The sequence below is a fragment of the Temnothorax longispinosus genome, chromosome 10 (assembly GCF_030848805.1).
Source record: "Temnothorax longispinosus isolate EJ_2023e chromosome 10, Tlon_JGU_v1, whole genome shotgun sequence".
Taxonomy (NCBI): Eukaryota; Metazoa; Arthropoda; class Insecta; order Hymenoptera; family Formicidae; genus Temnothorax; species Temnothorax longispinosus.
Window position 1 is genome coordinate 1,909,113 of NC_092367.1, and position 27,415 is coordinate 1,936,527.

General features: G+C 35.2%; 3 protein-coding genes across 4 annotated transcripts; 1 reads left to right on the plus strand and 2 right to left on the minus strand.

Annotated features, from left to right (window-relative positions):
* Positions 1–684: 684 nt before the first annotated feature.
* On the minus strand, positions 685–2,553 carry LOC139820255 (uncharacterized). Its single transcript, XM_071790394.1, has one exon. It carries the CDS (start codon positions 2,551–2,553, stop codon positions 685–687), a length of 1,869 nt encoding a protein of 622 aa, XP_071646495.1.
* A 440-nt stretch (positions 2,554–2,993) lies between these two features.
* On the minus strand, positions 2,994–5,252 carry LOC139820256 (uncharacterized). Its single transcript, XM_071790395.1, has one exon. The coding sequence runs from the start codon at positions 5,250–5,252 to the stop codon at positions 2,994–2,996; it is 2,259 nt and encodes a 752-aa protein (XP_071646496.1).
* Positions 5,253–7,768: 2,516 nt separating this feature from the next.
* On the plus strand, positions 7,769–27,150 carry LOC139821014 (acyl-CoA Delta-9 desaturase). 2 transcript variants are annotated; one of them, XM_071791709.1, is made up of 6 exons: positions 7,769–7,908; positions 20,186–20,717; positions 22,881–23,011; positions 23,777–23,982; positions 24,567–24,752; positions 24,904–27,150. In XM_071791709.1, the coding sequence occupies exons 2-6, from the start codon at positions 20,441–20,443 to the stop codon at positions 25,217–25,219; spliced, it is 1,116 nt and encodes a 371-aa protein (XP_071647810.1). In that variant the 5' UTR covers positions 7,769–7,908; positions 20,186–20,440; the 3' UTR covers positions 25,220–27,150. The 2 variants fall into 2 exon arrangements, with proteins under 2 accessions (XP_071647810.1, XP_071647812.1); XM_071791711.1 differs by lacking the exon at positions 7,769–7,908 and adding an exon at positions 7,964–8,511.
* Positions 27,151–27,415: the final 265 nt, after the last annotated feature.

A 27,415-nucleotide genomic window follows, 5' to 3' on the forward strand; every position in this document is an offset into this window, starting at 1 on the left:
TTTTTGACAATAAACTGACAATTTTTATAAATTCATAAAACATTAATCCTTGAAGTAGTTGAACAAGAAACACAAGGCTGTAATTAATCACGCTCTTAATAAAAGATTGAAAATTACGATTATTTTACGAGTATAAAATACCTGTAGGCACTTTAAATTGTCGCATTATGAAACTTGAGCAACAATAATGCATAATGATCCATTCTTTCAATTCCCGAATCTTAACAGCGTAGGTACGGTGCATGTGATACTTATCGATCGAAACTGTCGGGGTTTGCTCTTCATGCAATGCAGGCTAATATAACACCGGCCACGTATCAATAAATCGGTGAATCGATTTCTTTTCTACTTAAATATATATAGGTTATTAACCGCAATTCGATCGTCTATGTAACTATTTATCCGAATTGCGATGTACATTAAAAGTACAAAAAACATTTTATAACAGGTATAAGATTTCATATTTTATAATCTTTAAGTATACGCGTTTTTTTAGTAACATATAGTCAGGGGTGGGATCTGCAAGAATTTCCACAAGTTTTTTTTTGTTTTCTCTAAAAGTAATGTTAGATATGTAAGTTTTAGAGTATATAATAAATAAAATACATATCTCGCACAACTGAGAAAATGCGTAACAAAAATAGCACTTGGGGTCCACCCAGACCCTGCCCGGGCAGTTAAAGATTAAAAGCAGGTATATAAAAAATCGGTGGTGTAGTCTGTCACCATTTCGAGATGGATTGCGGATGTGGAGTGGCAAACAAAGAGCGCTATGTAAGCCTTGTATGTCTTGGCGTTCTTTCCTCTCCAAGTTTTAAGGACCAGAGGTCCTGCGTAGTCAACGCCAGAATTTAAGAAAGCACGAGATGGAGTTAGATTCTCCACCGGAAGCGGCGCCATCAATTGTTGTGCTCTTATCTGTCTAAAACGTGCGCATCGTATGCATTTCAGAATTAATGACCGTATTGGAGCCCGTCCTCCGATTATCCAGTATTCCGACCGTATAAAATTCGTCGTTATTTGTGTACCTCCGTGCATAGTACGTAAGTGAGCGTCAGAAATTATCAGTCTAGTAATAGGTGAGTCTTTAGGCAAGATAAACGGATGCCTTGTATTCATAGAAAGAAAAGCGGAATGGAGTCTGCCTCCCACTCTGAGAAATCCGTCGGAATCTAATATTGGTGTTAGTCGAAGGAGAGGGCTAGATTTATCAAGCGGTTTACCGGAAGCTAAGGTTTGCAAGTCATGTTTGAAATGCAATTGTTGTACTATCTTTATCCAGAAGAGTCTTGCTTTGTTTAACTCTTGTGGAGTCAATGGTGTCTCGGAGAGTATCTCGGTTGTCCGTCGAAATCGAGCGGCTGCTCTCATACATGTAGCAGTGATGCGCAATAAACGAGTTAAGTTCGAGTATCGAACTGCGAGATCCCACAAATCAGAGTTCAAATCCTTGGCGATAGTAACAACTTTAACTGGACGTTCCTTCAAGTTTACTTCGGCATTGTGAGCTTGTAACTTGTTCGGCCAGGATTCAGATGGTTCTGAAAGCCAGAGCGGTCCTTTCCACCAGATTTCAAATTTTTGGAGTTGACCGGGTGATAACCCACGTGTAGCACAATCCGCTGGATTTTCTTTACCTGAAACAAATCTCCATTGAGCATGTGGGATAGTTTCCTGAATAAAGACTACACGGTTGTGCACGAAGTCTTTCCAACGAGACGGATGTCCATTAATCCAGGTACCTGCGACTTCAGAATCTATCCAACAGAAAAGAGGTAGATTGGCCAATTCAAGAACCTTTAAAACTTGAGAACTTAGTTTCGCGAGCAGAACTGCACCTTCGAGTTCCAAACGAGGTATGGTAATACGCTTAAGTGGTGCTACCTTTGTTTTTGCACATAACAGGGTGACCTTTGTAACGCCGTTAATATCTGTGGCACGTATATATACCACAGCAGCAATTGCCTGCTGAGAGGCGTCGCAAAATCCGTGTAATTCAATGCGATGATTAATCTTTACCCCGATCCATCGAGGGATAGCAATTTCGTAATTTTCTTGTAACTGATTTACAAATTTATTCCACTTGGCAGATACAGCGTCGGGTAGAGGGTCATCCCATTCAAGTTTCAGAGTCCATAATTCTTGTATGAGAACTTTTGCAGTTATAATTACTGGAGCGAGCAGTCCAAGAGGATCAAAAATTTTAGCGACGACTGACATGATACTTCGTTTCGAAATTATTTGAGTAACCGGTAATTCAATTGTGAAGTGGAAGGTGTCCGTAGGAGGATCCCAACACAATCCCAATGCGTGTACAGTCGTTTTCTCTTCTATTTTAACAGGAGATGTAATAGCTTGTTGTTCTGGGGGAATTGCACTTAGGATTTCTGTGTGATTAGCAGCCCATTTGTGCAGTTGAAACCCGCCTGCTTCGCAGATTTGAGTTACCTGTTTGACAGTTTCTTGTGCCAATTTAATAGAGTCAGCGCCTCCGAATCCGTCATCCATATAACGGCCCTTTTTCAAGACTGGGACCGCAAGAGGATACTTCATACCTTCATCTTTTATCAATTGTATCACTGTCCGAAGGGCTAAGAATGGGGAACAGATAATCCGTAAGTCACAGTGTTCAGTCTAAAAGTTCTAATGGTAATGATTCCTTTGATCGAAGAATCCACAAAATTCGTTGAAAGTCCCGATCTTCGGGATGTATCAGAATTTGACGAAACATTTTTACCATATCGAACGAAAAGACATAAGGAAATCGTCGCCACCAAACCAGAACATCGAATACGTTAATTTGAAGTTTAGCTCCTGTATGTAGCAGATCATTCAGAGAACATCCCGTGGTCGTAGGGCTTGAGCCATTAAAGACTACTCGGATTCTATTAAGATCGTTTTTCCCGTAAGACTCCGTGATGTGGTAAGTAGTATACTAATTGAGGTTCCGGATCGGATTCTGGAACTAGCGTCATGTGTTGCAACTTTTCGAATTAGTCCATAAACCCCTGATAAGCTTCTGCATACCTAGAATCTGAAATTAATCGTTTTGACAGACTATTCAGCACCTGAACGGCTTTCATCCGAGAATCGCCTAATTTATGGGCTGGTTGTTTAAAAGGCAGTCGAACTTGATAACGTCCACTGGCATCTCTAGTATGCGTAGATTGAAAGTGCAATTCGCATTGCTGATCCTCAGCAGTTAATGACGAATTATTCGAGAAAGGGACCGTTTCCATCTCCCAAAATCGTTGAATTAAATCATATAGCTCCCGATCAATGAAGACGTGAAGACTTTGAGTAAGGGAAGAGGTAGGAGCATTTCCTGCGGGACCAGAAATAATCCATCCTAATTTTGTGCATTGTGCGAGTGGAGTATCCACAGCTCCCTTAACAATTCCTTCTTCAATGAGATTACTATAAATGTCTGCTCCCAGAATTACGTCTATAGAACCTGGAACTGTAAATTTAGGGTCTGCAAATTGTAAATTTTTCAGATGCTCCCATGCTGATTCTTCACAACGCAAAGAAGGTAACGAAGCTGTTAGTTTTGGTAAGATGTGAGCACAAATAGACCCTTCGTACTCGCTGTTGAAATGTGGCTTAAACTTGAAATTCACAATTCCTCTTGTTTTACGGGTTTTCTCAGCTCCTATTCCAATCAAAGGAATAAACGAATGTCTTCTCGGTAGGTTTAACCGTTGTACAATTCTTTCCGTTATTAAGGATATCTCGGATCCTTGATCTATTAACGCACGAGCCTTAGTAAATTCCCCGTTGGGGCCCTCGATTATGATCTGCGCCGTGGCTAATAATACAGATGTTAATTGTGAGACCGAAGTGGAATTCACAGCCTTTGCATTCGTATTGGTAGAAGTAGACTGTGACGCCTGTTCCTTCGTTGAAGTAGAAGATGAATCCGCCTGTGGTTCGGCCTTGGCCGTAGCTTGATCCGAATTGGTCTGTTTTCCTTTGACTTTGTGAATGGTGGTGTGGTGTTTGCTTCCACACTTCAAACATCGCGTGGTTACGCGACATGCCGATGCTCTGTGTAAACCGAGGCAATTGAAACATAACTTATGCTTCGCGATAATTGCTAGACGTTGTTCAATAGTTTTAGCGGTGTACTGAGGGCAGTGGGCTACGTAGTGTTTCGCCGAACAAATCACGCACGAATTCTTCTTACCCGCTTTATCGTCCTTTGGTTTTCCCGAAAAATGTGATTTGGCAGATGGAACAGATTTTCCCAGTGTGCATTTTTCAAATGCTTGTAAAGAATGCAAACGATTAAACAAGAAATCCTTGAATTGTTCCCAAGTGGGGGGCTGTTTATTCGATCCTAAATGATTCTCCCAAGCCTTTACAGATTCCGAATCCAGACGTTGAACGGCAGTGAAAACAAATACATCATCCCAAGTTTCTACAGGGCGTTGTAAAGTTTCCAGCGTACGATATATTTGAGTGAGATTAGTATAAAGCATTTCCATTTCCTTATGTGACTCCTTCGTCATGCGTTTTAAAGAAAATAAGGCTTGAAGAGCCTCGTTAACAAGTAATCTAGTGTTTTCGTAAAACGCAATTAAGGCATCCCAAGCCTTTTGGAAATTGTCAGAGGTGAGCGTAGTATTCTTAAGTAATAAGGCAGCTGATCCGGACAATCTCGTTTTTAAATACTGTAATTTCTCGACAGAGGTCAATGAAGGGCGTTTTATAACAATTGAACTAAATAGATCCTTAAAGGATAACCAATTAGACTGCACTCCGTCAAACTTGGGCAACTCGATTTCCGGCAAACGTGAGTGATAATGGTAATCTGGATTATTCGAACGAAATTGCGTAGAAGTCGAAGGCGGTACTGACTCTTGTTCTCGCGAAAGAGGTTGAGTAAAAGTCGTAGGCGTTGCTGAAACTTGTTCCGGCGCGGGATGCTCAGGCGCGAGTAGAGAATTTAACTTATCTATTTCCCGAAGGTAGCTTTGATGCGTCTTTGAAAACAAGCCTTCCGAAAAATACGCGTGATTGATTACACTTAATCTTTCCTCTGCATTTAATCCGCGCACAGCCATTCCGATGGCATGGTGTCGTATCGAGAACTGATCCCAGTTATCTTGTAGATCTGCAATACGCGTGTGCACCATATGCGGCATAACATTTTCCCGCCCAATAGTCAATAAATTATCAACCGTTTTTGCAATTATGCCCATCAGGGTGAGCTGTTGATCTATATGATTTTCAATATGACTGAGTCTCATCTTGCAGCCGTACACCGTATCCGGCTCGAAGGACCAAAATGTTTAAAATATAATGTATACAAGCAGTGAAATGTTACTAAGGTGAACGAGCAACAGGGATTTAGTTATCTCAGTATATTTACAAAAGCTCTTCCTGATGAGCAGAGACACAATATTAATAAAGCATACAATAGTAATCAATATAAATGGCAAACACATAGAATAATAGCACATTTTAACTTAAAGTCGAAGGATAATCATCCTTATATCCTAAAAATAAAGAGCAAATTAAATATAATATAAAGGTTGGCAATAATTATGTTATTATTGCCTCTTAAAGACACTGTACGTGTCGTGATCGCAAATCACATTACTTTTCTATCTCGCAACGAAAACTTGAACTAATTCTTTGAATAATGCGCAACGTAATATCGAAACTAAGAAATATAATGAATATTAATAGAACGCTATATAATTTGGTATAACATGTAATGCCTTTTCCGAGAATCTTTACTTTTGTTACTGGAACGTAAGAGACCCGCGTGACGGGCTAAACAATGAGGTATCAAATATCAAGGTTGTTTTACCGTACCGACATAAACACAACGAAGCGTCTCGAGTCAAAAACAACGCGGAATTCGGTAGAAATACAATTAATGCGTGTACACGTGGCGTAAACCGATGCGCGGCTTATCGATATTGCGATCTATCTCGCGATAGAAACCGTCATTAGACAGCGTTATCCGATGTAATCGGAAGGGCTTGAAAGAGCCCGCAATGGCGTGGTCCACGCTTATCCGAGACCCGGACAAGAAAGAAACGAAGTACTTAACGTTGAAGAACTCAGCTCGATCGTCATAGGCTGCATTAACCAGGGATGTAATTCTCGAGCGCCAGCGGAATTCGTCCTTCTTATTAAGCACGCGTCCTTCGTCCTTCGGGCGTCGGCTGGAATGTTCTCGCTCTCTCTTTCTCTTTGTCTTAGGCAGTAATAACCACGGAAAACGCACGCACGCAGGAATCAATCTCGTCGTGATCTCGAGAATCACACCACGCGTGTTAACGCGGGCACGAGGCCGAAAGTACTTATTCAATGGCGCAGCTTTATGCGATACTTTCCGAACAGAATATTCTTCCGTATTTTCCGAATCACGCCTCGTACAATTAATGTATACGACCGAACGATCTAACTCGATCGCACTTTATCGGGATTACGCTGATTCGAACGAATCTTACTAATCGAGCAAAAGGACCACGATCTCGAAACGTGCGTACTGTATCTTAGACCTTGAGCGAATGGCGCGGAACGCGGCTCGTCGCGTCGCAAGCTCGGACCGGTAACGACAAAAGAGAATCGGTAGCGCGCTCCTAGCTTCCGGCACCGTGGTCGCCGCTACGCTATCGATTTCACGAACGAGTCGATATTTTTGAGAACGCGCTAAATTCGAACAGACTGCAAATTTATTCTCCCTCCGAGATGTACGATCTTTGACTATTGCGACTTTTGACTTCGAATAATGTACTTTTGTGACTTCTGCAGATCTTGAGGTGAGCGTTCTCCTTTCCTTTTTCAAACGACGTGCGTAATAGAGTTTTTTCTCTCATAGCGGTAATGTCCACCATAATCGTGCGTACCAGCTCGTTTGTTTCCGACATCTCCTCAAGAAGGGAGTCTTCTTCCTCGAGCTCTGCAGGACTAGCGATTACTTTCAATAAATGCTGAAGATGGCTCAAAGGAAGAGCCGAAACGTTCGTTCAAATTAACAAGTCTAAATAATTCTTCTTTGCGCACCTCGTCCCGCGCTCGACTCGCATTCGCCGTTTTTAACTGTTTGACATTTTCACGAGTCCATTTTTATGAATCATCTTATTGACTTCTAAATATTTTTGCAGCTAAATAATAAATTAAAATGTTATCAAGGTCCACTTAAACTTGATTTAATAAAGATTGCGCTATAAGTATATTCGGTGTATCTCACGAAACTTAATTTACAAACCATCTTTTCACTACAAATCCAAGTTTGTTATTTTTCGCATAAACGTCTAAAAATGACACATTAGACTGAAACTCTTTTTACATATATGTTTCTTTATGTGTTAAATTACGTCATTTAACTTGTTTAATCGTATTAAATGAAAAGTTAATACGTTCAATCGTGTTAAATGACGTTATTTAAAACGTCAAGAAATGTGTAAGAAGAGCTTCAGCTAAAATAACACACTTGGATTTGCATGGCAGTGTTTGCGATGGCTGATAACTCCAAGAATTGAAGTCACAGGATTTTTATCAGAGAAAAATTGATTTCAAATCTACTTACATGACTGGATTCTATATTCTATATCTACTCTTAATCTTGCATTTGCATTGCTTTAAATTGGAAACTTTGCTCCAAAATTTAATTACTTGTTATCGCGAGTTACGTTTCAAAACTGGGATCCCTTTAATTAAATCATGGCTCTTCCTGGATCTTCATGGATCTTCATGGACTGGCGCCATCTGCAGCAAAGCCTACTGTGCCGGCACCGATGATAATCGCCGCCTGCGATGTTACAAAACGGGGGAACCCGGCGCCGTGTGAAAGCCGTCACGTCGCGACGACGCTCAGTTTGCATTCGTACGCGCGCTTCGTTGGCAGGTGGCCGTGGATTTTCCTTACAACTTTCCGTCGTAGACACAGTGAGTAATTCAACCGATAAAGAAATAACTGATCAACTGATAGAATTATAAAAATGCGCGCGTCGCGGTGGAAAGCGCGTTCGAAATTAAAGTTCGAAAAATTCGAACTCGCACGTAAACACGATGAAACACGCGATAATAGGATAAAAAGAAAAGTTTTCTTTTCTTGCAACCGTGAGCGTTTCTCGATTAGCCTGATGGGAGACACCTCGCACGCGGAATCCTTTGATCCCAGTGACACCGGGTCGTGAATGCTGAGTAGCTGATCGGCCCGCGTTGCCACGGCAGTCGACACTCGTGGACTGAATTTTCGATCGCTTCGCGAAAAGATATGTCGTGCTCTATGAAGATTGACTACTGCACGCTAGAAGAAATAACGTCATCGAGTTTCCCAGAATTTCCTGCATATATGTAATAAAACGATAAGCGACTACTTGCGCTCGAATCACGAATCTGAATCGAATTTAAACTACGGAGAGACCCACGAAGTGCACTTATCGCCAACGTTATCGCAGAGGGTTTATAAAAACCGTCTACAGCCGCGATAGCCTGTTAAATTGTGGACAGTCTTGAGGAGAGGAGCAAGTGTCGCGTTACATTCCGGTGAGTGCCTTTCCGGTAAATGTGTTGTTCCCAGGACCCTAGGAGAATTGAATACAGTTAGACAAAACGTATGAGATATTTACACATTTGATAAATGCTCGGTTATTAAGATATCTAAATAACATCCACGCGTTACATGTTGAGACACGACGTAGTCTTATTAATAAAAAATATTGTATTATTGACAGAATTATATGTTATACAATTGTATTTTAAGTCAATGTCATGTGAGACGTCCGAGGATAAATTACAGGCATGATTTGCGACATTGTGCACGGTCGCGTGATCGGGCATCAATTATATTCATTTTGTGAATTTATTGCATTTTATCGTTATAATCCACTTCTGACGTAGTGTATAACTTGCAAAATTATCGTGCAATTAATTACTGGTAGGACGTGTATGGATGTACACGTGTGAAATTGGAGACTGGCGGTAATAATGTATTTACAAAGTAGCCTCAGCAAACAAGAGAAGATACTAAATAAGCATTTTCCGTATGTTCAGAATTGTAAATGAAACATAACAAGTAAATATTATCGAGCCGCGTTCAACAGTTTGAAGTATATGTTATATAAAACTCTTCAATGCATGATTGTTGTAACTTACAGATAATTTAATTGTAATTAGGTACAGTTAAATCATCTGTAAGTTACAACAGGTACAGTTAAATGCAACTTATAAATAATATTCCATTTCTTAGGCTTTTCAAAGAAAAACGGCAGAGAGAGAGAGAGAGAGAGAGAGAGAGAGAGAGAATCGATCAAATCTCAGTTAACTTTAACGAGTGTCCATGGGCACAACCCATATTTAACAAATGTCAGTCTGAATGATTGATATTGTTTTCTTTGGAGAGTCGATTATTTCGTAGATTTCCTACAACTTGATTAATTGATATGTATAACTACTTTTTATTGCATGTCCCCACTTTATTCAATGTTCATTTTGAAAAGCTTGAAAAATTTATGGTTTATTCAATATTGACGATTTCTAACTTCAGATAAATGTCGCTACTATTTATTTACAAACTTTTTGTGTGTATCGTATTTTCTACAAAAGAAAAATAATATACACTCGCGGTGTATACATTACTTCTTGCAGAAAATACAATAGCATATATAACTCGTCACTTTATTTTAAAGATAAGAAGGAAGAAATTAATTAAGCAACTTAACATTAATCGATGTTGATACTATCAAAAACTTTAATCAATTGATATAAAAAATCAATGATATAAAGATAATCCAATATTAATCGATTATCTCCATTATTTTTTGAGACATTCCCAATGATACATATTTTCAAAATTGATTTTATGAACGATATAAATTCTTTCGATATCTCGCAGCGCGATTTCTAACAGCGTGTTTTCGTTATGCTTCAAAAACGCTACGTTCCCATGTGTTTCGCGCGCACTCAGCTGCCTGTATATTTCTTCACCGTTATCTTCACCTTGTGTAAATGTAAAGCTCAGGTACGTGGAAATATGTATTTCCTCCTATCTAATGTGTCGTGCGACTTCGAGCCTAGTCCACTCTTGAACAATCTTTAAGATTATCGCACGTTGTTCATTTTAACGTTACTTCTAATGTGATCTTAATCGTTGTTATTTTATGACCGTGATATTTTTTATATTTTCGAGAAGAACTCACATTGAGTTGAAATAAAAGACAGAAGAAAATGTATTGTATAGCAACAGTCTAACGGGAATCTGTTACTACAATATACATTATACTCTTGTTTTGATAAAACAAATATTTGTTTTATTAATACTGTTATTGAATTAACAAAATTATTTCTAATTAGATCTAATTGTTAATATAACATCATTTTTTCCGTGTACGCAAAATAAAGTATTATATAAGAAGTATTAATTTTTTATGTTGGTCATTTAGCAATCAACGTTACATTATTAATCGTCATCCTTATCTTTTTGAAGGTCGAAATAAAGTGTAAAAAATGGACTGTTAAATTATTGATAACCATTAATCACTAATAATTATGTATGCAATCAATTAAACGTATGCTTGTTAATATTTAAATACAGATATGTAATCTTATAAATTTTCTATATTCTCTTAGCGAGATAATCCTCTTTATCTACTTTTATAATTTAATATGAAAGTGGTTTTTACAAAAATTGATGACCAAGAAGCTCACGACGTATCTGGACTTTCGTTATCATCTATATTTACATTTGGAACGATTTGCTTCATTCTTGATGCACAAATAATATCTTGATTTATAGTTGAGTTTTTATTTAAAAGTACATTGATCATTATTTAACAATTGCAAGATTATAGCTCAATGTATTGCCAATTTCGCTTAGAAGAGTTTTTCTTTAAGTTAATAAACAAAGTAAATCTGTCACTCACAGATCATTTTAAGTTTATCAAAAATATATGTAAAATTTAACTTTATATGATAAAGAGTTTTAATTGGTAGTTATCAGCTTGATGTTAATAAATCATTTAATTATGCAAGCGTAATGTTTGCAAAATTGATTGGTCATGTACATGTAATAATGATAATGCGTATATAATTGTACGTAGTATTGAGATTTATTAAGAGAGTATAGATAAGGACATCTTTTTTCTTATTTACTACTTTTTAGCAATTCTATTCACAGAAGATGGAATTTTTTCTTAATTTCTTTTACATACACATGCCATCATATGCGTTTCACATGATTCATCACTAGCGAAGGTTTTAAGCCATTTTAAGGCGTTTTTTTTTAACCATGAGGTAGCTTGTCACGTAATGTGTGTAACACACAGGTAATCTGGGCGTGGATTGAAACACGAGATTCACTACATGAATGCGCACTTCCTCCTAAACAATCTTGCATGTTATGCATAATCGTTAACCCTCGAACCCTAATAGTTTGTTCGTTGTTTGATACCCATGCAACTTCCGTTGAAGTTTAGAAAATCCCTCTAACAATTTAATTAGCATCTTTTTAGCGCAAAATATATATTTCTTGAAAAAAATTGACTTAATAAAGACAAATTTAAGAACTAAAGAATGTATTATTCTGACTATTGTTCTAGGATTTAATTTATACAGTGGGTTTTATAAATGCAATCGCGTATCCTTTTCGATACGTCTCATTCGTATCAACAATCGTCTGACAATATGACGATTTCGAATTGCATTTACGTGGCTTCATTTTTCAATGACACGATGTGTCTCTGTTGTTTTATGCTTACGTCGACAACTAGACTGAGACAAGCGGTAGAAAATTCTCGGTAACGAGGAGTGGCAGGATGAAGAACGATTCGACCGTGAACTATAAATTCCGATTAAACACAGTCGGGCACAGATGAAATGAAGACGATGCTCCGAACGAATGAATTGGCCGCTTCGTGAATTGTAGAATGAATTGCCGATCGTCGCAACGGTATTTGTCTTTTGCAACAAAACTTTCCGCGCGTATTGATCGTAACTAGATTATGAGAGATTGCGCGAGAGACATTTTCCACGATTCCATGATCATTTTTAATGTACTCTATTACGAAAACTTTAATGCACGTGCGTTTAATTACCTTTTCTTGCATCAGAATCCAATTACCGTATTGAAGTTGTTCATACGTTAAAAAATATAATAATTGTCACGTATCTAAATATATTTAATGTTTTGTTTTTATGCTTATGCTTAGAGAACATACGAGAAAAAAAGAATTATTTCACATATTCGTGATTTTTTGCAATAAATTCTCGTGATAAGAATACTCTCACGAAAAAGTAGTCTTATCACAAGAATACCGATAGATGTATATTGTTTGTATATTTTTTCGTTCAATGACTTTTTATGCTAAGTATTTTCGATACGATAGAGGCAAATTTAAAGTACATTGCAAAATTGATCTGATCAATTGGCGTTCATTGCCAGCGATATTAATAGTCGATACGCATTCCAGTTAGGTGTCTTGCTTTAAATAATCATTTAATATATCTAGTAAGATAAATAATTTGAAATTGCAAAATAATAATACGTTTACATAATTATTCTTTCTTCGTTCTGTCGCTAGTCTCTCGGCTGTGCTGCTCCTTTTTGCCTGATCACAATCAATTGAATTATTTCTATTACCTACACTAGACGCTACATTAGCATTAATCATCGCTGTTTGTAGTCTTTGACTTTAATTGACTGCGCGTTTACGTGAATTAATTTGTTATTTGATTGATATAAAGCTTCGGATTTAATAACTGGGAATGATTTTGAATACTTATATTATCTGAATTGTACTGAAAATTATTGGAGTTTAAGATGTGATGAAAAAGGCGAAGAAACTTTTTTTATTTTATTATCTACAGCAAAAATTATCTCTTCTCATGTACCTATTACATTTAGGTTATCGTGTATTACTCAAGAAATTTCAAAATATATATTTTTTAATAACAACAATTTTCATGAAAGATAATAGTTAATGCGCAGTTGCGCTACCCTTATTGCTTGTTTACTCGTAATTCTTGCATTAATCATTATCAAACTTGAGAGACTGATCAGAGTTTATCAGGAGAACGGGGTCATAGTGCTTTACGCAATTACGCTTAATTAATTCTCGTTGCCCCAGGCGTTAGTAATTTCTCCCTTCGCGCGACGCATTAAATTAGCGAAAATGGTGTGCAACGTTTTATATATAAATTGTTACATAAACCAAATTCTAATGTTATATTATACCACTAATATATTACTTTGGTCAAAGGTAACCGATCAAAGCCGCGACTACTAAGATAACCCGATTGCGGAAAAAAGTCGATGACACACCCTGTGTCTACCCTGTATGGTCACTCCTTGCGTCGGTTTTCCAATGAAAATTATTGCGCTCAGAATGAAACTACATTATTAGAATACCACGGCAGGAAAGAACTAGCGTTTACTATCGCAGTAGGCGCGATGATATTTATAGCTCATTAGAGTACAAAAATACATGCTTCGCTTCGCACGCATGTCGGGGAATAAGAAATCGAGAAGTAAGACTGCCGAGAAATAAGACTGCAACTCTCACTATCTGAGAGTAATTAAGGGTAATTTCTATAATTTAGAGAAATAACAGTGCAATTATACACGGGGATTATTTTCCGAGGAAAAGTTTAGAATGAGTCACAATTACATACATAGTACGTTACGTCTCGCCTTTGGCGATGATACAGTGAGTCATGTCGTTTATAATGTCGTTCAATTCGCGTAATAATTCATTATGTAATTCATTGACAGGAAGATCGATGCTTATGCGATCAATCCGTATCACTGGCGTGACTAATATCTTCTCATTATCGTCCGATAATATGTTTGTAGGCACAGGTGTGTGAAATCGCAGGCAACTATCTTTAAAAATAATCACAATTTTACAATAAGGAATACACAAGAATCGGTTATCGAAAGTTTCTAACAAAGTTGCGTGCGATAATACGAGCAATGCACGCGCTTAATCATCGCTTTCATTTAATCGATACATTTCGCAATTTGCGGAAGCATAGAATTACGAAATCCGTCAACTTGATCAAAAGTATAAATAAATCATCTTCAACTGACTGTGCAGGCAAGATATAGTAAATTAGAATAATCTTTTTGTATTGAATTAGAACTCTACGGCGTGTACGTAATAAAGAATTTCAAAAATTGCACTTTACGATTTGTAAGCACTTCATCAAGATGGTTCGCCGCCATCTGTTAAAAACGGATGGATACAATTCTACAAAATGGTATCGTGATGAAAGAACATGAACAACTTTTCTATCTCCATTGATGAGAGAACATCAAATCCATCTCCTATACTTAGGATCCATGGCGCCACTGACGGCGCATCCCTCTCATCACCGACGATATAACGGGTGTGCAGCACGAATGCGTATTTTCCCGATGTCAGGACGTTACGTTATTTTCTCTAATGTAGATGTAATTAATTTATGACGTAATTAATTTATTTAAAAAAATAATAGTAAAAAGCGAAATACGCGTAATTTAATTTCTAATAATGATTGAAACAAAATCAAATAATAGATACCTATTTTCAATGTTTTTAACTTATTTAAAATCAATAATTTTCTCGAATAATTGAAATCGATATTTCGTGAAACGTGCACTCGAGTAAATATGCGACGCGTGACGAGACGCGACGTTGCGGAGAAGTAGTTCACAAACAATTAAATGAGCTGAGCAAATAACGTAATTGTAACAAAGGGAGGTCAGTGGTAGAAAATGAAGTACCGCGTTGTGACAGATACGTCAGATACATGTAGGATACATACGTTCATCATTGTCAAAGATTGAAATTGCGATATTTGAAACCAGCGTGTATGCGAACGAGAAAATATTGATCGTACGCGGCGCACATTTCATTCGCAATTGTGTCATGGAGCAAATATCGTATAATTCGCTGCTGAACTAGCGGGTCAATTTTTTACAATTATAAGTAACAAATCTTTTTTAACATTGAATTAAATTAATCGCGTTTTTTGTTTTGTATAGATACGATAATTAATTGTAAAATTAATTGCGTAATAGTATACAAAAATATATGTATACTCATAAATCCTATTTTTTATTCAATTTGTAATGAAAAAGTATCCGAAGTATACTTATGTCATTAAATCTTTAAAAAATATCTTCTAATGTTCAGAAATCTGGCATCTCATAGTGACTTAGGAAAGTTTCGTAATCGCAAACACGTAATAGCTTTTTATTTAGCAAGTATATCTTTACGATGTATGCATACATGTGCATCTTTGATCGTTAATATCGTCATCGTTAATATCGTCATCGTAAAACAATCGGCAGATGAAAAAACAGAAATGTTTATTAATAGAATAAGATAAAGCAAACAATTAACAGAAATAATGGCTTGTAAATTAAAAAATCACAACCGAAGTAGAATAAAGGCAAATTTTTGTCCAGTTTCAATCGTTCAGACAACTGCGTTTGGCTCGAAACCTACCATTTCCGTTAAAATAATTATATTTTATGACGTATTACATCATCAAAGGACCATGAGAATAGATGCCGTACATTTGCTCGAGCGCTGTGTGAATGTAAACACTGTGCCTTTTTATTCCGCGCATCTTTTTATTCTCAAATTTTTTATACAAAATTGCATCGATAATAATTAATGACATATGAGCTTCTCATAATTGCTGAATGCAAAACTACGCAAATTATTCATTGAAAATGCTATTATAGTTCTTTGTTGTTAGTAATCAAGCGTAGGTACCGCGGAAAAATCCCGTAAACAGTCATGATGTCAGATATACAAGGTGTACTCTCTCGTAAACCTATCGGATGACTAATCCTTTTGTGAACCTCTTTTCAAAATTTATGTAAGACAAAATTATCTTTATTCTTTATATTAGATTGTACCTAATCTGTCAAGAGATGCATAGTATGGATTATTTAATACAGTAAATGTACGTACATTTAATAATCTCTTAAAGATATAAACAGAAGGTTAAAAAACATATAAAACATATAAAAACTGAAGATATAAAAAATAATAATGTATGTAAAGCGGGGATGTTATCATCTATGATGTACGTGCGTACGAATATACTTACATATATTACGCAACACACAGAAACCGATTAACGTGGGAATATTTTTGACACCGTAGTTTAGATTCCGTAGTTTACGTGCCTACAAGTGTGAATTGACCTTTAGATTAGAATGGACCGAAAGTATCTCGTAATGGGGTCGGATTCGCGCCCACATCCACCAACGTAATTAAACCGATCTGTGAAATGCCTGAACTCGAGAGAATGCCGGGAATGCCCTCTTCCTTGAACAAGCACTTTTGGCTTTTATATAAATGTATTAATGTAAATACTGTTCGTTCAATTGTCTGTCTAAATTAAGAAAAATTTAATGTTGTTAACTAATGATGATTTATACTATCTATTTATAGTTTTATATAAGTAATTTATCAACAGGTGCATTTAGTATACGCAATATTTCTTTTTGAAACAAATCAGATTAAATGTAGAAAATGAGAAATGTAGAATATGTAAAATATTTTATTTTTTAACTAATTTTAGATTTGTTTTTAAAATCTGAACTGGAATTGAAATTTATTTACATTATTGTTTTATTGTTATTCAATTTTGAAACATCAAATATAAGATATAATATAAATAGAAAAAATAATTTCAATTTTTACCATATGATATTATCTTTATCAAATACGCGTATTATTGTAAACATACTGCACTCTCTATAGATTTAATTTGCTTTTAATCATAAGAAGTATCCTGAAGCTTTTCGCTTGTGCTACATGTTGACCTAATATCCTAAAAGCGAGCAAACACCATTAGTTTAATGAGAAATAGCTCGAGTTAATGAAGCCGGCAAGACGGATATTAAAGGAATCTTTGATGACGTCTTTCAATGGCTTTAACTTCACTTGTTTCTATTTAAGGTGTTATATATCGAGAGCCTACTTAAATATTTTCTACTATAAATTCGAGTATCCTTGTATAGGTATCGATCTGTAATAAATTTATTTAATTACAATGAATAAATTATTTATCAACTGTTGACTTAATTTTTGATAGATTTTTGAAAATAAATTGATATGGATATTCGGGGTCGTGCAATAAATTAAATAAATTAATATAATTTGACTTGTGTGTGTGTGTATGTGTGCGTGTGTGTGTGTGCAGAGAAATACATGCACCTAATGATATAATTACATATTGATTGATATTGATGTTTAATAAATATTATTATAATATAAAACAGTCCATTGTAGCGTTCAAAAAATAACGCGAAATAAAACGATTACCGCATATTCACCGTTACGAAATGTTGCGTCGTAAAACTTTACCACGTTTTGTTTAGTCTTGCCGTGTTTTCAGTGAAGGACAAGATCGGTCAATCTTGATTTTCAAAGTCGTGTCATATAACGTGTGGTCATGACAACCATCCGAATATCTTTGCATATCTATATATATTCGAGAATCGGCGACGCGCTGTTACGAGATACAATGAGCGCGTTTTTCAGTCGTTGCGAGCACATCGATCGAATTTCGAGTCAGCGAAGAAAGGGGCTGAAGGAGAGGACGAGGAACGTGCGAAAAGGAGGACACATTCTGCTTTAAATGTTTGCAAAGTACAGGCAGTTTCAGATCAAATTTATTAGCTGAAGAATGGTTTAATGGTTCTTTATTTCGAAGACAATTACGCGAAAATTATTATTGTTAATATTACCAGAAGAAAATCATATACAAGATAACTTTTGATACAATTTTCATATATGATATTAACATTAATATTTAATGTTATAATAATATGTAAATTAATTCATCTTTTTGCATGTTTGTACTCATAACAATAATGCATTTATTATGAATTATTTTCACCTAAATTATTTAGATTTATTATTATTATTTATTTTTAATCTGATACTTCGCTCATGGTGGAAGGCATGACTTCGCCTAATTTCACGCGACAGAACTGCGTTATTCCGATACCAGTTGCGAATTGTTTTCGAGTTGGAGTTTGTCAATCGATCGATCAGTCGGTTCTCTTGTCATCCTCGAAGTTTGGCATTGGCGTTGAAAGTAACCAATTATCAGTAAATATTGTATCAACGTTAAATAATCCAAGAGAAGGGTTGAAAGTGCTTTTTCTCCACTACCAGGAGATTCATAAAAAAAGATATTGTATCGAAATACCGGGAAACGTTCCGCGCGTTACTTGTTCCGGGTATATTTTTTTAATTTTTAATATACCAGAAGAAAGCTGATATTTTTGTAAGTCTTGATAAATTATTAAGTATCATAATCTACTTTTGATACGTATAATTATAAGAATAACAATATATTATTATTGTTGTCATTGTTATAATTATAGCAAATTATAATCGTATTATTTAAAATAGCAATATAAGACAGAGTAGCGTTTTTATTTATAATTAATAATGTAGTAATAAATTTTCTGGACTATATATTATAGTCAGTTATGAGTGTAAACGATGCTATTAATTACTAAATTACTATAAACATGCTGTATTTGTATAATTTATGTACATTTGAAGCATTACTACTGTTTACACGTTTAAAGTATTACTACATTTTAAGGATTAGCGACAAGTGTCTTACTGCACTGTTATCATCTTTTACAAAATTAGCCAAGAATATTCATCGGACTCTCATTCAGTGCATTAACAGCAGTTTTACCTTTTTGTGCGGTTATTTTTGCAGTAGAAATTTACGAATATACAAATTTTTCTGATATTACTTCTAATCAATTATACTCTGAACAATATTATTTGTGCCCCAATAATATTAATTACATTTTGCTAATGCTCTCATTAATTTATATTTTGATTATAAAGATACGAAAAAATGATAAATAACTGCTTTCCGAATAATACATGTGCTTAAATAAAAAGTTATACGTATATATTTACCATTTTTATATTATTGATATACTTTTCTAATATTTGATTAGTTTGTAAAAATTACGAGAAATATTTATCTTTTATCTATTTTAGGGATATTAATCTTTTATCGGGTATTCGGAGATAAAACGTGACTTATGTAATTAACGTGTTAATTCTAAAACTGTTTGCAAGTGACTAACATGTTATAATGCACGGCATATTGGGTCGAGGATATTTCTGCAGATTGCACCTGTCGTTGTTAAGTCACCGTGGAAAATGTTTCCGCGGTCGTGCTCAGCTGATTTACATACCGAGATATACGTAACGCGTTAGCGAGACTTAGCCTTGCCATATTTCACATAAATTCGTATGCTTCTAAAGATATATACATTGAACTCATCCCAGTTGATTATCAGAAATGACGTTGAAGTATGCCAGATGTTCTAAATTTAAGATAATTTAGTAATTAAAAATCGATGTTTATCGAATGTCAATTTGTACTAACATAACAAAACTGATCAAATTAACTATGCTACATTTGATTAAAAAAAGCAAACGATGAAAGATAAAATAATTCCCGAATAAATGATCTTTTTCGATAACACAAGTTTTAAAGAATACCTGGAAACAAATCTTATCGCGATGCGAGCTGAGTGGCTTTATCAGCGATCAATATGTAATGTCCTAGAGCATGTATTTCCCTCGATCGCTTTTATCATAAAATACTTATTTAACGAATAATGTAGAATTATCAAAGGATAGAAGTGAACAAGATGTTCTAAAAATCCTGACGTTAATCTTTTGACAAAGAGTGACGCCAAAAACAGGCCAAAAATAGCCTGTTTCGCCACCCTTGAAATCCGACTTGAATTTGGTGCTAAACGATAGTTATATATAAGACATTAATCCTCTGATAGTTTCAGATTGAGCCCACTCTTTATCTTCAAGATATGAGAGGTTAAAGTTCGCATTGTGCATGCCATCACAGATCCGCTGCTTGTGAAAGCTATGAAATCTCGGTATCAAAGCGAGAAAAATCATCACGTCTTTGTGTTAGCAGACAAGGATAAATCTGGTAGAAACGCGATTGTCGAATATTATTGTACTTGCAAGAGCGGTTCACGTACTGTCGGATGTTGCAGCCATATAACTATCGTTTAGCACCAAATTCAAGTCGGATTTCAAGGGTGGCGAAACAGGCTATTTTTGGCGTCACTCTTTGAAGTTGTTTAACGCTGTAGGAATATTGTTGAAAGAAAAATATTAACCAACATGCACATTTGTCATTATTTTAGATCTCTGAAAAGAACCGTCCTGCGTGATGAGTCGATCTGAAATTTCGCTTCGCTATATCTAGATTCGCTCTTATTGATTTTGCACAATATCGCAATCGATAAATCGGATCACAGGTATTGCCCAATCTCGCGAGAGCTACTTGAAATGCAGAACAACGATTGAATCGATTCATATGCCGGAAGATCAACAGAGGATTGTTGGTGTATGGTCCGCAAGGGTTTCTAGACAACCGCAAAGCGTTTAAACAAAACTCGATGAAGATGTCGCCAAACGAGGAAAGGATAGCGCTAACAATGTGTCCCAAGCCAGAGACGGATTGCAACGTGACGCTGAAGAGGAATCGGCTGACGAACGGTGAAACAGTGAAGAATCACGAAGCGACGACTCAGAAGAACGATGAGTCGATCGAGAGCGAGTACGTGCCGAGGATAAAGTGGCTGGACCTTATCGCGCAAATCTTCATACACGGCGGTTGTCTCTACGGATTGTATTTGGTGTTCACGCAAGCGAAATTGCTTACACCGCTATGGGGTAAGACGAATTTCCTAATCCATACGTGTGTAAAAAAATTAAGTAAAAGGAGACAAGATTAATTACATTATACATATAACAAAAGATGGCACGTAATAAATAAGATAATATTATTATTTATCCTGTATTATGATACAAAGAGATACTAGTTAACTTGTAAAGTCGAATATTTTAATTTACTGTTCAAATGTTTAATTTACCGTCAATTAACACCAATTTTCGCGGTTTCAACATTATAATAAACATTTCGACTTTATGAAGAGAATACTTTTTACACATCTTCTTGTACAGCTTTGTATAATTTTGATATGGATATCTTTCGTTAGTTTTTAAGACTGTACAATATACATTTGAACAAGTGATTATAACATCCCGCTTTGGGATACTAGATATATGGTAGATATTAGATATCTCGGTATCGTTTATCAGGCAGGGGGAGATAAATTTATAATCTACGTACAGAACAGCTCTAATACTTATTTGGTTTTGGAATCTAATTAAAACATTTGCGTTTGCAAGTTAACTGTCTCATATCATAATACAGAATAAATAATACTTAATATTATTTTATTTATTACATGCCATCTTTTGTTATACAATGTAATTGATCTTTTTTCTTTTACTTTAAATCACAGTAATATAATTTAAGTTTTACGTACGCAAAAAACTGTTACTTTTTATAATTTTTTTTTTTTTAATTATAATTTTAAGACCTTAGCATTTACATGGAACACATGAATCGATGTTAGATTGCTTTATTCGTTATCGTAAAACTATAATCCTTGAAATATGAGAATGTCGGAAACTTTGATTTACGCTAGCGTAAAAATGTAGGTCGGGCCGATAATTTCGCGTCATTTGCCAGTTAATCATAATAATAACAGCGCGATAATTCCGTAACGCTTGACCGAGTACTATACTCTGATTGTGAGCGTTGGGTTACCTTCTATCTGCGAATCTGTCGTTTTTTAAACATGTTTTGGAACGCGTGTAATGTGTGGGTAGATAGATGAGAGCACGCAATCCATTCGAACGAAATTACGTCGCTGCGATCATTTTTAAATGTCGTATGCTGTTGTGTACAGAGTTTTTCTCATTGAGATTGGAATGTTGATAGTCAAGAGAGGAAATAATCATAATTGTTTTTATTTTATAAACAATACAAATATTTGTATTGTTTTTTTACGCTGTCACATTTTCTCTGTGCTCTTGATATATTTTTGCAATTTTTTCTTAATTTTTAAATTACCGTACTTTTTTATAAGTATAAATCGAGATCGCTTGCCAGTACAGCCGCAAAAAAAAATTAAGCGCCGCCATGCAAGTGTTAAGACGCTTAAAATAAAAATTTGCGTCATACACTACCGGGTATAACTTATCTATCTTACTTATATTCCGCGAGTTGAATCACACACGCGGCATTGGCCGTGGAAAGTAAATGGCTAAAAACACGCACGGCTATGGCCGTAAAAGCATACTTACAAGAAACGCCTGATAATGAGACGGGTTACGCAAACGCACGTGTTTGCATTCGATTGACGTTTAAAGCCGGCGTATCGAACCTACTGGCGTTGAATCCCGTAAAACGGAAGAATAAACCGCGATAACCGCGTCTCAGATTTCTGCATTCGTGCGGTTACCTTCGCTTTTGCGACACGGTGAATATGTAACGTTTCAATCCTCAAGCGACAATCTAAAGAACGTGTGATGGAAGAAGAAACAAATATTATAGCTTAATTAATTTATTTTTAACAATTTGTTAAGTAACTTGTTTTTTTCTTTCATGAACTTTGAAAATTACCTTATCTTCGTAAGGAACCAAAATTAAAAATACGAAAAGATTATATGAGAATTTAAAATAAAAATGAACTTACAATTAGATAAACTGAAAGATAGTAAAAATGAAAAACTAAAAAAAATAGAAGATAAAGTTAATAAATTGGATAAAATTATCACATGCAAAGCATTACGTTTAAATTATCACGTAAAAAGAATTTTCGTTTTTTTCAATCAAAATAAATGATATCGTAAAATCTAATTTAGTAAGTGGATAGAGATTGGGTAGGATACGTCAATGTTATACTGCTCTATTTTAACCATCCGAATGTATATACTTCTAAAGTTCTGAGAATGTGTCGATGGATATATCTTTTATGATTACAGCGTTTGCGACGATTTATACATCTGGCTTTGGTATTACGGCTGGCGTTCATAGATTATGGTCGCACAAGGCGTACAAAGCGAAATGGCCTCTGCGTCTACTTTTAGTCCTCCTTTTCACAATAACAGGACAAGTATGTAAACCTTTATGTAATAACAATAATCTTCTTAATAGCAAGTTCTCTATTACTATTGTGACCAGATTGTGACTGTATTATTATCGCTGTCACACACACGATAAATATAATTTATATTAAAGATTATAAGTTTATAATTAAGTTCGCCCCGGCGAACTTTGTACCGCCTAACAGTCAATAAATGTAGTGATAAGACACGCAAATAGTTCCTCTCTCTCTCTCTCTCTCTCTCTCTCTCTCTCTCTCTCTCTTCTCTCTCTCTCTCTCTCTCTCTCTCTCTCTCTCTCTCTCTCTCTCCTCTCTCTCTCTCCTCCTCTCTCTCCCCTCTCTCCCTCTCTCTCCTCTCCTCTCTCTCCCCTCCCCTCTTCCCCTCCCTCCTCTCTCTCCTCTCTCCCTCTCTTCCCTCTCTTCCCCTCTTCCCCTCTCCCCCTCTCTCCCTCTCTCCCTCTCTTCCTCTCTCTCTCTCTCCCTCCCTCTATGTATTTTTTCTATGTATTTGGATATCTTTCTAGATTAATTTTTTTTTACGTGAATTTTTCCGATATTTTATTAGTTATTCTGCTATTCCGGAAAATTCTACCCCTATTTCATATACTTGTGGTAAAAATTCGGCCCAGCCGTTCTTGAGTTATAAGTGGTCTAACTAAACTGACTTTGTTTTATATATTAAGATATGTCTAATGTATATACATATATACATGTTAAAAAACAAGTTAATAATTTTTGCTAAGGATTTTCTTAATAAATGTTCTTCTTGTGCAGAAAGATGTGTACACGTGGGCATTGGATCACAGGGTACATCACAAGTACAGTGAAACCGATGCTGATCCCCATGACGTAAGGAGAGGTTTCTTCTTCGCTCATGTAGGGTGGCTTTTTACGACACCTCATCCTGACGTCGTCGCCAAACGTAAGGCGGTCGATGTGAGCGATCTAGAAGCGGATTCCATAGTTATGTGGCAAAAAAGGCAAGAGGCTTATGGTACTCATTCGTTCACATCGTTCGCTTTCTCTCATTATTGCAAAATATTTGCAAAAAGAAATATATAAGGAAAAATAAAATATATCGCACCTCTAGAAGAACACCGTCACAACTCAAAAAATTTCGATTTTAAATTAAGCTTATAAAAAGTATGCCTAAAATGTTACCTACGTGCTATAATAGTGTCACAAGTCTATATGCTAAATCCGCTACACGAGACAAAAGTGTTATTCTTTTAAACCGGTTATGTTGCGGTTGCTGGATGAATAATGTCACAAGTGCTTCACACACACAAGTAACTGTATAAGTTTTATTATAACAAAATATCATAATTGTAATTGCGTTAATGATCTCACAATTAAAAACAATTGAATTAAATTTGTTTTTCCTCTCTCCTGGAAATTGTAAATTTTTGAGTTGTGACAGTAATCTTCTAGGAGTGCGATATATCAAAGACACCTTTATCATTATTCTTATTTTATTCAGAAAATTTATGCGTGATATAATTAATGAAATTAATGAAATTATTTGTGATATATATAATTAATTTTAATATGAATCTATCTGTAGGTATTATATACCTCTATTTGCGCTGCTGACCATCGCATTACCGGTGGCGATTCCTTGCTACTTGTGGTCGGAGTCGCTGTGGGTTTCATTCTGGGTGAACTTCAATCTTCGCTTCTGCATCAATTTAAACATAGCCTTCTCCGTTAACAGCGTGGCACACATGTGGGGACAGAAACCCTATGATAAGTATGTATTGAATCGCGAATCTATCGAAAACCACCGCTGGTGGGACGATTGAAAAAAAGCAACTATTTAATTCGTTTTTTTTTTTTTTTTAATATAATATATGAAGATTTCATCTAAATATTAGACCTTTAATTCAACAATTTGCTCGTAGGTACATCTCGCCGGTGGAGAATATTGCGGTGTCGATCGCGTCGCTCGGCGAGGGATATCACAATTACCATCACGTGTTTCCATGGGACTACAAGACCGGTGAACTGGGCGATTATCCGTTCAACCTTACCACTGGTTTCATCGATCTATTTGCACGGATCGGTTGGGCCTACGATCTGAAATACGTCTCGCCAAATATGATCCGTCGCAGGGCGCGTCGATGTGGCGATGGCAGTCACGTCTGGGGTTACGGCGATGTCGACATTTCAAAAGAAGATTTGACAGAGTTGGATATGATGGGTAATGACGAAATGTGAGACTGAAAAAAAACTCGAGGCGTGTCCCGATCAAATTCTCTCGGATGGATAAAAAAAAATACGTTGAGGAGAAGCACCTCCTCTAATACGTCACACGTGGACCACATGAAATCTTTCACAAAGATTTGAGCTAAAGTGATACAGATTTAAGACTCTCTGGAACTTCAACTTCCACATAGATTGCTGTATACCATTGAGAAATGTTTATAACGATTAAAGAGATATTTTAATCGCAAGATAGTCGATAAATGTACAGTTGGCTCTCGATTATAATCAGCGATTAATAAATAAACTCTTTTAATTACGACAACCATAAATTATTTATAAAATTCATCATAGAATTAAGATGCATAAGTTGTTTATTTATTGTATATTTATGAGATTTGTTAGAATTGTTTGTTACATATAACATAATAATAAATTTTACAACGTACAATGGTAAATATTATACAACTTCGCATAATCGAGGGTCCATTGTTTGATACATATAAAGCCAGTGTTTAATATAATACGTATTATTACGTTTTATATAATACGTATGTAATCGTTATTTGTTATTGTCGTATAACTGTGCATTATGAAAATTTTTCTTTTATTGAATGTGAATGACGCAAAGTACAATAATCTGAATGAGAGAGACCATTGTATATTGGTATGTTCTATGATAAGTTTTGTATATTCTTGAAATACTTTATTTCTTTAAATCTTTAGTTAGGAAATGGTATTTGAAATTTATTTTGTTTTTGACGATATGAAAAGAAATCGAGGATGAAAATAAAATCCTCACATATTATCGAGATAATTTTCACAAAAAATTTTTCGTATATTTCGTTTCTTCTATGTAATAACAAAAAATTTCAATTAATACTCCATTAAAGTTTGAAACATATATCAAAATATGAAAATCTTGATATGATTTGTTTTTAATATAACATTGTATTTAACCCTTAAATACCACATTTCTCAAGAATCTCGTAAATGACACATGGGGTCTAAAAGACCCCAGCATGAAAAATGTCTCCTTACTCATTGATTTTTTTATATTTAGTTATGAAAATTATTTTCAATGTTGTTCAAGGCTTAGAAAAGATAATAAAATGCTTATATTGTTAAAATTTCAATTTCAACATAGTATAAAAAATTAAGTAAACTGAGTACTGCTAAGTGTACAAACGGGTAGGTCAATCACTCAACTATCATCAATGGGAGCATGAGCTCCATTTTTGGCAAGAACAATTGAAAACATTTCATTTTAAAGGGTCTGGGGTCCGCTGGACCCCGGGTGGCATTTAAGGGTTAAGATAAAATTATTTTATGTTTTTTAATAATGTATATTTTTTTTATATTCTTATGGTTACGCTTAATGTTATGCTTTATACTTTGGTATCTCGAAACGTCACTTCGACCAATTAGCTTAAACAGATTATACATGATTATACATGATAATTATGGTGCCTTTTATAAGATATTCTTTCCAACACAGTTCCTATATTGTTCACAAGCGAATCCTATTGTTATATATGTATTCTATATAATATGTGTTAAAAATATTTGATATTTAATACTGCAGTATATTGAATTATGGAAATGATACATGGAAATTTTCCATGCAACTTGCAGTTTAAAACTTAGCCAATGAAATCTAATTTAAAATATGTATAAGATTATAATATTGAAAATTATAATGTATAATATAAATAATTATGGAAAAATAATGAGCTTATAAACATCTTGTTAAATACGTATGTAAGTATAATTGTCTTTAAATATATATGTTACACTAATCATTTGTGTATCGTTGCGAGCAACAGCTAAACTTATATTTTTCGATACATTTAACTATTAAGGTAACTTATTTAAATACAGCCGCTTAACCAGTCAAATACAAAATGTATAATTAAATTTATTATACTCGCAAGTAAATGTCTCAATATATTTCTTTATTGCACAACTTCCTATATTTCCACAAAATATAATATTTATATAAGATGTACGATTTTTGATAACAAAACAAAAATTTGAATTACAATTTCATTATATTATTTATTATCATTGCGTAGCTACGATAATCTATGTATAATTATATTGGTGTCTGTAAACACATGCATGAATTAATCTCGCAAAAAGACGCAAATATGAAAAGCATCGTCATCATTTAACTGTTGATGTGAACCTGTTTTACTCCATTAATCGCGG